General features: G+C 35.3%; 1 protein-coding gene across 1 annotated transcript in view; it reads right to left on the bottom strand.

Moving 5' to 3' along the window:
* Window positions 1-62: 62 nt before the first annotated feature.
* The window catches only part of slc35f1 (solute carrier family 35 member F1), a 116,689-nt gene continuing 105,004 nt past the window's right edge, over window positions 63-11,747 (bottom strand). The window contains exon 8 of the mRNA XM_056269131.1: window positions 63-1,254. Within this exon, the coding sequence (XP_056125106.1) occupies window positions 1,030-1,254 (225 nt within the window). The 3' untranslated portion in view covers window positions 63-1,029. The remainder of the gene's footprint in view (window positions 1,255-11,747) is intronic.

Below are 11,747 nucleotides of genomic sequence, written 5' to 3'. Positions count from 1 at the left end.
GTGACATTGTTTTGCAATCTTAAAAACATTTTCCCAGTCATGGCACATTCACGTTTTTTGAGTTTAAGACAAATATACTTTATTTTAAGCAAGTCAAACACATTAAGAATTTCCAATATTTAAATGACAATTTTTTTTAAACAAAACAAAATGTAGATATCAGTTCAGAATAACTTTACACATGTATTGGATTTTATCCAAATAAGATGATAATTAAAGACTGAACTGCATATAAAACAAAGTCAAGTGCAGTAAAATAGTTTACAAGTTTACAATCAATTGCTATTACACAGACTTTAATATTTAATACAAATGCATGTACCCTCTCTTGGCAGAATTAAAACAAAATAAACAGTATGATGACAAATATAAAAAATGAATATCGTATAACATTTAAAGAAGGGTGGAAAATCACTCTTTTTTTTTACTTTCTTTTTTTTACCCTTTTTGTAGATGGAAATATTTATCATTTAGAGCAGATAATACAATATGCAATCATGACATGATGCCCAATACTGATGACACTGTTTTTAGAAGTCATGATTTCTCATTGGCTAAATGGAACCCACAATAATATTACATGGCAAGGCACTGGCTCAAATCAGCATTTTAAAACTCAGAATGCAGTTTTCCAGAGACGTCGTCAGATAGATCATTTAAAACATAAAATATTCATGAAACTGTAGTGAGACGAACCTTGTCAAACTTTCAGATACAATGAACCCTTTGTGCTTGTATAAGAAAGCAAAACATTCACAAGTGAGCATTTGGACAAAACAGTCAGCACGAATCCTTCTAAACACTTAATTTGCCGCGGGGAAAGAGGCAATGAGGTGAAATCATCTCTATACATGATGGATCTGATAACTCAGATGTACAGAAGTCACTGCTACCTATAAACAGTTCGTGATCACAGTGTACTCATTTGCTACGTGGTTGATTACATCATTCAGTGATCGTTACCATTCCCTTTTCTACAGACTGCTGGGCCGGGCCGTGGATGATTGGTTTTGAGAGACCACGCCCCCTTCAGGCTACTCGTATACGAGGCTCCTCCTCTATTTCCTGACCCAGGCTCGTATAGGTCACTGAAGGCTCCAGCGGCCCCACAGTGGGCGTGTCTGTGAGAGCGTTTCCCGTGTTGCGGAACTGTTTATAAACGCGAGGATCCTGTGCCACGTACGTGGAGGAGGAGAAGTAGAAGACCAGTCCCAGGACGATGATGAAGAAGGACAGCAGGTAAAGCCCGGAAAACTGTAGACAGATAAACAATATAATCAGCTTCATATATCGAGTGATTTAAAAAGTCTACATCATGATCATTCTAAATCGAACACTGATTTAAAACTTTGAATCATCATTTATTACTTGTAAATAGTACACTGACTTCGAACTAGAACACTGATTTGAAACTTTGAATCATAATCTACTACGCTCCCGTCGGTCTTAAAGGGTTAAAAGAACACTGATTTAAAACTGTACATCACGATTTATCAATTCTAAATAGAACACTGATTTAAAATGTAAAATCATAAAAGAACAATGACTTCGTAAATCATGACTTAATAATTCAAAATAGAATGCTAATTTAAAACTTCAAATCATAATTTATTAATAATAAATCAGAACAATCCAAATCTGTTATATGGAACATGAAAGCGGTGAGGGTTTAAAGAGAGAGTGAGAGAGAGAACTTGACAGTCACAAGTGTCTGTATGAAAAAGTCTTCCAAAAATGCTCCTTTTGTGTTTCCCCAACAAAATAACAACACACAGTAAATAATGACAGAACTTTGCATTTTGTGTGAACTATCCCTTGATGCCACGGTCTAATGACAGCCATTGCAGACAACGTTTTAAAAAAGGTCACATTAGGGTTATATTTCTTTAATAAACATGAGGGAATCAGACATGGAGGCCCAATAGGAGAGATTCCACTGAGAATGAACTAATGAATAATATTAGAGATGGAGAAATGATTCTCTCTCAGGGTCAGTCTACTGTTCAAGGCAAGAAGTCTGTGATTGAAATTACAGATAGGATGGCATTAATAAAATAATCATGGTTCAAAATCCATGTTGTGATACATGCATTACATGTGATTTAATGTCACGGGAATGCCTACACTCTTAAAAATAAAGGTTCTTTATTTTTATCGATGGTTCCATGAAGAACCTTCAACATCCATGTAAACGTTTTATTCCACAAATTCACAAAATTCAGATTTTAAGAATGTTCTTCACACTATTAAGGGAAAAAAAAGGTTTCAGTCAACAAAAGAACTGTTGACTGAAAGGTTCTTTAGGGAACCAAAAATAGCATTGATATGGCATTGATGCTAAAAAATCCATTTGGAACCTTTATTTTTAAGAGTGTATATTAATGGATCATGGTGGAAGAAAACTTAAATTTGCCAGAATTTTCAAATTGATCCCAAAGTTTTCAGCATGAAGCCAAATTACATAGTTTTTATGGAAGATGGAAATGAACACTCATGAAAGGGAGCGAAAATCTTAAATTTTGCCTCTTTTTTTTTTTCTTTTTCTTTTATCTTAGAAAGCTTCTAAACTGCTGATACTTTTTTTTTTTTAAAGACCAAACCTTAAAATAGCTTTGGTATTTCCAAAGGTGTCTACTAAATTACCCTGGAATGGAATGTAAAAAAATAATTCACACCATTGACAATAAGAACCATTTTTGAACACTGCATTAATGATTATATTTTGCTCTGCATTATGGTCGAGTAGGGACTCAAAACCCTTGTCAGCCCTTTGAAAATAGCAACAACAATCACGACTTGGAAAACTGAAATGCTAACGCTTCACTATTTGCCGTCACTCAATCTCCAAATCACATCAGTCATTTTTCATAGGCTGTGACTAACAAAGTGCTTCCAATTACACACGGCCTTCAGCTCTGGCACATAAGAGCAGGATTCAGCAGTATACAGTCTTTTCACTGTGGAAAAAATATAGAAATAAATCAATACCATGAAATCTGATGCTTAACAATTTCTCAAGAGCTTTTCTTGTTCAGCCGATAAAATTAATGGCAATTACAGATTTCTTCAATAGTCACACTCACATGACATTTTCATATATCATCACTTCACCACTTATAGTGTCTAAATACAATATTAAAGTGTTTGATCAGGAAAGCATCAAAGCATCAAAATATATGTGACTCAATGAGCCTCATATGCAATTGCTTTTTAGTGTTATTAGCACATTCCATCTAAAAGCTCTATAGAGAGGACCAGCGTGAGACCATGTGTGTGCCAGACTGAGCTGATGCGACTTGTGTAAAAACTTACATGCATGCACACACTCATAAATATTTGCTAGCACTCATACTCCAAAGCCCTGCAGTGATAGACATTAGGCTTTTGAAGTCTAGAGAAACTCCACAGAGAATTTTAAATAATCTTTGAGTTTGACAGTTTCTCACAGTTTGCAGCCCTCTTCTGCCTTTCCCCCCTCAAGCATCACAGCAGAATAAATATTTCCAATGAATCAATAAGTGACACTGTCCTGGTGTGGCTTTTGTGCATCTCCAGAGTTGCTTTTAATAAAATCAAGTATATAAGTCAGCACTAAAAAAAAAATGATTATACGATACTGTTCAGTTTATTTAAAAAATCATTTTCATTTAACCCCATTGTATTAGCGTGTATTAGCTTTCTCATTCATACACAATTGCATTGCGCTAAACTGACTTGAAACAGTTGCGTTTGAAAGGACATGATTCAGTTAAGTATAGGCCAAAAATAACATTTGATGCTTGTTCAATTTACTTAAGTAAAATCCATTTGAGTTGAGAGTACATAAATGAGTTTAGTTGTTTTAAAATAGCATTATAGAAACTAGGAACAGGATTTCCCCTTCCCATCATGCTTTGCACAGGGCTGGATAGGGAGAGTAAATTTTGAAAAAAAAAATGTTATTTTATGCGTTTTTTCATAAAGATGAAAAATGTGTGACTTGTTAATGTTTAATGTTGTTTTATGTTTATATTTAAAAGAGTTTCTGATATGTTAGTGTTTTTGGGGTTGTGGTGAAGTGTAGAGCATGTGCTAACAACAATTAAAGTGGTTTAATAATAATATACAACTACATTGGGCATGCCTTGGATGTAACAAATCGTCTTCTAGCAAATGCAAAAAAAAGAGTCTTTACAGAGTAAAGATTTTGTAAAAGATTTTCTTGTTAGATAACATTTGTAAAGGTTGTACAAATGTATTGAACGCATTCACTAAATAAACAAATCAATTACACTGGATTATTTGTTTTAATTTTTGTTTGATATTAATTTTAGGATAATTGAGTTTAATAGTTTTGGACAAAATTAAGAATGTTAACCTGATTCAACTAAATGGCATTGAATTAACCTCATGTAATAAACTTAAGTTTACTGAAATAAACAATGTTAATTAAATGCAACATAACCCAGTTACGTGGAATCTGTTGAAATAAAAAAGTTAAGTAAATCCAACATATATTTTGCATGTGCATGAGAATACACAGGTAAAATAAATAAACTAAAGATGAGATGTTTAGAAAAGACTGATGACATAGGAGCACCTTTTTAGGTAGCAGTATTTAAAAGAACCAGAAGGGCTTTACTTTGCCTCGGAATATATCTACTTCCTTCCTCAGATGGTATCTAGAACTTCAAGAACTCTTTTATTTCTAAAACATCAAAATACTCAAGAACTGAATACAGCAAAAATGGTTCTTGATAAGGACAATATTGTTTGCTAAAGAACCTTTATTTTCAGAGGTTTTGAGTGAAGGGCTGATCTATGAAAGCATGCTTCCACCTAAATGTGAGAATGTTTAAATTAAGAAATTAATTAAGAAAAGAACGTCAAAATTGGGAAAAATAAAGTGACAATTGTGGCAAATAGTCACAATTGTAAGAATAACAAAGTTGTAATAGTGAAATGTAATCACAATTATGAGTAATGAATTTGCAATTGGGAGAAATAATAATTGGGGAATAATGTTGCAATTTTGCGATATACCGTCATATTGTGAGAAATAAAATCATAATTGTGAGCTATAAAGTTACCATTGTGAGAAGTAAAGTCAAATTTGTGGGAAATATCCAATTACAAGTAATGAAGTTGCAATTGTGGGATAAAGATGCAATTGTAAAAAATAATGAAACGTGATTTCATGTTAATTATGAGAAATGGAATTATTATTGTGAGATATAATGTTGCAATTGTAAGAAACAAAGTCATATTGTGAGTAACAAATATGAGAATATGAGACTTTTTTTTACACTAAGATGAAAACAATAGGAGAATAAATATGGCAAAGTCTTGTTAATTTTGCGGATTTTTTAAAAGTTAACACACCTGAGAGTTCAGTGCAAAACCACAGGATAGAAATTAGGCAGATGGTTCTGGCAAACGTATGGAAAATCAAACACGGCCTGAGTGATTTTCCAGTACTGGAAGGCTATTAGAGCCAACAAGAGTAATATCTGCTGGAAAGGAATATATTCTGCTTGAATTGCCGGTGTGTCAGGTTGCTCATTTAAATATATCAAGTGGTGCTACATGAAAACATAACTATGATAAAGCACCTGCTATTTCAAGCCAGACACATGGTGCCCCCTTTTTCCCAAGCGTTAGAGGAGAAAAGAGTTTTCAATAAGGGTACAGTGATGTAATTACAACCTGTAAAAAAAAAAAAAAAAAAAAAAAAAAAAGATGCTCCCACTCGCAATAAATCATACTGTAATATGCAAGGTGTTCTGAGTGTCATATTTCAAAATGAAAGTTATGAACCAAAGATAGATTTTACTGTCCCAGAGACAAACAGCCATGTGTTAAAGAAGGGTTTGCAAAGACTTATTCTTACACAAATATGGCTTCATAGATCGTTTGCATAGCTAATTTTAAAAAGTGCTAACTTGATATCGTGGAACCCCAATTTCAAGCCATCCCACGTGCCACTCTATTAATTTCCTCATATTTAATTGCTTTTGTCATTCTGAATGTTTCTATGGAAGCTTGTTCCCGCTATGGAATAATTAAAAAAAAGTAATTGCAAATTTTTTATCATGACATTTTTCTCTCATAATTCAGACTTTATAACTCACAATTGTGAGTTTATAACTCACAATTCTGAGAAAGAAGTCATAATTGCAAGATATAAACTCACAATTGTGAGAAAAAAAGTTTATATCTCGCAATTATGACTATTTTGCATACTTCAGTTTATTACTCCCAATTATTACTTTATTTCTCATAATTACAAGAAAAAAAGTCAGAATTGTGATATAAAAAGGTACCTTACAATCACAAGTTACAATTACCTTTTTTTATTTTAAACAAGCTTCCATATGTGTAAATGTAAAAAATTCAGAAAATCTAAAATCAGTGGTTCACTTCACACCACTTGAGGCTGTGCTAGTGAGCTGTGCGGAAAGCATGTCTTGACCCACTAATTCTGCTAGAATTGCCTAGAACGACCTAAAATAGCCAGAAAAACAGACTGTGTTCAGCATTCAAGCTTTTGCGGCAACATTCAAATTTAATTTTCATTGATTCCAAGGAATAAAATTAGTCCGCTATTAACAACTGTCCTCAATAAAGGAGGCATGTTTAGAGGAGCATTTAAAATCCCCGTTAGCCTTGAAGTGCTGCAGGTAATGGCTGAGACTGCAGCTCTCCGTGTTGTTGTGAAAGGAAATAGCACAGCCATTAAAGCAGACAAAAGAGAACTTACAGTAAAAGCACCAAGCCACACTCAAATCAATGCTAACAGCCTTCATCTGGAGCACGCTATATCTTTGAATAAATCAATAGTTTGATTAGATAGGCTACTAGACTTAATTATCGGCATGAGCCTTAAAGTTTAGGATTACTGTAATGAACCAACATTGATATCAAGCTAAATGTGGTATGCATTAAGTACAGTACATTGTTTTACCATACAAATCATTCCTAGTATGCAATGATATTTGTGTTTGTGTGTGGTTCAGGTATTCCCTACATTTTGGAGACAAATGATTTGTTCTGTAACCACAAAATGCTTCCAGTAAAAATTCTCATTAACTATTTGATCTGGACAAACAACCCATAACTGCTGCGAATAAGAAAATACTTCCATCTACTTTTCCTCATGGAACGGACCAAACAAGCCACAAAGTGAAAATCAAAGACTAATTGCAGTGAGAAGTTAACATGCTTCTGTCACACATCTACCAGCAACCAAGATTTCAGGAAATTGAGCAACCTGTCGAGATAAGAACTCAATCTTGACGGCTCATTTTTCTTCTGAATTGGTCCGGCTGAACGGAACATCAAAGGCTATTGTGGGAATCAGCTCGATTCAAATTTCAAACACACTCTCATCTACTTCTGTCTGACAAGCGGCAAATCACTGTGAAAAACATGCAAGCACGTTCAAAATGGTCTTAGCCAAGAGTGGGCATACGCCAATATCTGTCCGCTGCAGATATGGATTCATGTACAGTGGGGTCCAAAAGTCTAAGTCTTTGTTACTTCATTTCAAGTTATTTTTATGGTTTTAGTATTAGTTAACTATAATAACAGTGATTTTAGATGATCCAAAGAACATATTGTGCTTTAGTGGAAGCAAAAAGCAACGTGATCTCATGAGAATACGTGTGTATTTTTAGTGTAGTTCTATCACACGTACATTTATTTACGTTTTATACACGCAGAAAAACGTATAATACTGACATATTTACAGCACTAAAACGTAAAACATTACGTATTGACAGCACAAAAACTTAATTTATTTACGTATGAACAAATCTACCGACATACAAATTTGTACTATTTATGTACACTCACCTAAAGGATTATTAGGAACACCATACTAATACTGTGTTTGACCCCCTTTCGCCTTCAGAACTGCCTTAATTCTACGTGGCATTGATTCAACAAGGTGCTGAAAGCATTCTTTAGAAATGTTGGCCCATATTGATAGGATAGCATCTTGCAGTTGATGGAGATTTGTGGGATGCACATCCAGGGCACGAAGCTCCCGTTCCACCACATCCCAAAGATGCTCTATTGGGTTGAGATGTGGTGACTGTGGGGGCCATTTTAGTACAGTGAACTCATTGTCATGTTCAAGAAACCAATTTGAAATGATTCAAGCTTTGTGACATGGTGCATTATCCTGCTGGAAGTAGCCATCAGAGGATGGGTACATGGTGGCCATAAAGGGATGGACATGGTCAGAAACAATGCTCAGGTAGACCGTGGCATTTAAACGATGCCCAATTGGCACTAAGGGGCCTAAAGTGTGCCAAGAAAACATCCCCCACACCATTACACCACCACCACCAGCCTGCACAGTGTTAACAAGGCATGATGGATCCATGTTCTCATTCTGTTTACGCTAAATTCTGACTCTACCATCTGAATGTCTCAACAGAAATCGAGACTCATCAGACCAGGCAACATTTTTCCAGTCTTCAACTGTCCAATTTTGGTGAGCTCTTGCAAATTGTAGCCTCATTTTCCTATTTGTAGTGGAGATGAGTGGTACCCGGTGGGGTCTTCTGCTGTTGTAGCCCATCCGCCTCAAGGTTGTACGTGTTGTGGCTTCACAAATGCTTTGCTGCATACCTCGGTTGTAACGAGTGGTTATTTCAGTCAAAGTTGCTCTTCTATCAGCTTGAATCAGTCGGTCCATTCTCCTCTGACCTCTAGCATCAACAAGGCATTGTCGCCCACAGGACTGCCGCATACTGGATGTTTTTCCCTTTTCACACCATTCTTTGTAAACCCTAGAAATGGTTGTGCGTGAAAATCCCAGTAACTGAGCAGATTGTGAAATACTCAGACCGGCCCGTCTGGCACCAACAACCATGCCACGCTCAAAATTGCTTAAATCACCTTTCTTTCCCATTCTGACATTCAGTTTGGAGTTCAGGAGATTGTCTTGACCAGGACCACACCCCTAAATGCATTGAAGCAACTGCCATGTGATTGGTTGATTAGATACTTGCATTAATGAGAAATTGAGCAGGTGTTCCTAATAATCCTTTAGGTGAGTGTATATTAAAATCGTGGCATTAATGTTTTGACTCTATTGCATTCAACTGTCTTATCAATTAAGTTTTGAGTCGCATTTATTAATATAATACTCATACATATTAACATTTCGCTCTGTTCGTGCCTTCTGCTGCAAACTCGTTTCGGAGGATTAGCCTGCATGGTGTTAAACAAGAATACACTTTAAAACCTTAAAAATACCTTCTTTAACCATTATGTTGCAGATACGTCCATATTATACGTTTCAGCATCTATCCAAACATACAAAAAAAGTACGTTTTCTATCTTTGAACGTATTAATACCTACGTATTAACAATGAGACCATATGACTGTGTCTGTAAATAGGAGTCACATGAATGTCATACATTTGCTTATCAGTAATGACACAGTTCGACAGAATCTGAAATATTGCTCATATCTTTTATGTCTTTTCTTGTTCATTTAATGATATTAGATCTTCCTTGTTTTCTCAGACTTATAGGCTCCGCAGAACACTCACAAGGACCTTGAGTTTGCCTCGTGAGCAGAAACCAGGTTTCAGAACACAGAAAGCCAGACACAAAAATAAAGGACAGGGTTGAGATGAGACTGCAGGTGCAGACTACAGACCCACAATAACAACAGCGTGCAGAGAATCCGAGAGAGCTCTGGCTACATATGACCATACAAATGGCTCTGGCATTCAGTTCAGGGCTGGACTGGAATTCATTAGAAAGCGCTTCCTGTCTGCCGCTTCTCTCACGCTGGTGTAACCCCTTGCCTTTTGTTATGTGTGTACAGCACAATGACCAGAGAGAACAACAATATGAAAAATTTTGGAACACTGATGCCTGATGCTTTTTATATCATACCAGACATGAGCATCATATAGTTAAGACAATATAAAAAAACTACTAAATACTACGACTGTCAATTTAATGCATTCATTAACTTAATTAGTAATTATATAAAAAATAATGCGTTAAACAACGCTAGAGCGGAATCAAATGAAATGGGACACTGTGGTCTTGGGATGTGCATTTCCAAGTTTAACTATTTGTAACTTGGCAAAACATTTTAAAAAAATACTGAAAACATTGGCGGGGGGAACGGGGTTGAGACCCAGCAAAACGCAGTTAAAAGCAACCTAAACCACCTTCAAATATCTTCATTTGGGGGCTTTTCTTAGCATATATTGATACAATTTGTGATTAATGACTAATTGAATTATTCAGCATATCATGCAATTAATTTGAATTTAAAAAAAATAAAATAATTGACAGCCTTGCTTAAATGCTAAATACAAAAAAAGATAGTCTCTAAAAAAAGGCTCTAAAATCTGATAAAGCTATTGTCAAAGCTGCAGTAAAAAGCTTATGTATGCATACAAATATACTGTATATATTATTTGTGTGAAAATGATTTATATCGATAAACATCTGGCTTTTTTCCTACAAACAATTTATCTAAAGTTTGATCAAAAGTTGTCCATTTGGTTTTCAAATAAGTTTCTAGTATATATAAACTGCTGAAATTAACGAAACAATATAATATAATACAAAACATAATTTAAAAAATATATATAATATAAAACAACATGTCTATCAAATAGCTGAAATCCATGATGATTTCTGTCAGAGATGACAGCTGTGCTGAGCCTCTTTACACAAGGACATCGAAATCAAAGCCAGAGATGCTTTAGATGTGATCACTGCTTTTGTTGTCACTAGAAAAACCGCCGCTCCACTGAGACCAAATCTGATTTCGTTGAGCCACTTCTACCTTTTCCCAACAAGCAGAGAGAGCATCCAGTAACCCAGAGCTTTCTGCCTTTGGCCACAGAGATGAAGGCTTGTTTCATATCCATCACTCTAATTGTATTTCATGAATCCCGAAGTTCAAAAACATGGTCCTAATACATTCAACTTGGAAAAAAAAAATCCACCAGCAAAACATCCCTTTCACACACACTTCTCTCTTATAAGGTTCTTTATTGGCATTGATGGTTCCAAGAAGAAATGTAAACATCCATTATTTTAAGAACGGTTTACTAAAAGGTTTTTTGGGGAAGCAAAAAAATTTTCTTCTACGGCATCGCTGCAAAAACTCCCTTTTGAAACCCTTCACTTTACAGTTTTTCTGAATTGCTAAAACACTAAACCCCATTCTCTGAACCAAACTCTAAATAGTCTAAATTTGTCGAATAAATCACTCTTTCTGTAAAACATTAAACAAGTTCAGGTAGTTAAAACACTGTTTGAAAATCTCATGCACTCTTTTTTTCAAAACTCTAAACACATTCTCACTCGCTAAAACACATTTTGCACTGTGATGCACTTATGTTTCAAAATGCTAAACATAGGCGAAAGTTAAACACAACTGCAACACAGTTGTCATCGTTTACACACAACGACTAAAAATTGTTCACACTTATTTCTAATGATGTGACCAAACCACTGTACATAATACAAGTCAGTTCAGAGTCCTTCAAAATGTTGCACTAAATGTTGATACCAACAATGGATGGAAACAATATAAGAGGGAGAGAAGGAAGAGGATGAGTAAGAGGAGGTGAACAAGCAGGAGGAGAATGAGGACGAGGAAGATCAGGTGTGGAGAATGTTGTCAAGGCTGGATCTGCTTTAGGGTTTTTCCCTTTGCCTCCAGAGATGACAGTGTCTGAGAAGTGGAGAAACTCCTCCGGCCGATCCGACATGAAGAC

The sequence above is a fragment of the Rhinichthys klamathensis genome, unplaced genomic scaffold (assembly GCF_029890125.1).
Source record: "Rhinichthys klamathensis goyatoka isolate OS25496 unplaced genomic scaffold, OSU_Roscu_1.1 h1tg000281l_1, whole genome shotgun sequence".
Taxonomy (NCBI): domain Eukaryota; kingdom Metazoa; phylum Chordata; class Actinopteri; order Cypriniformes; family Leuciscidae; genus Rhinichthys; species Rhinichthys klamathensis.
This window is presented reverse-complemented; position numbering and strand designations above follow the sequence as displayed.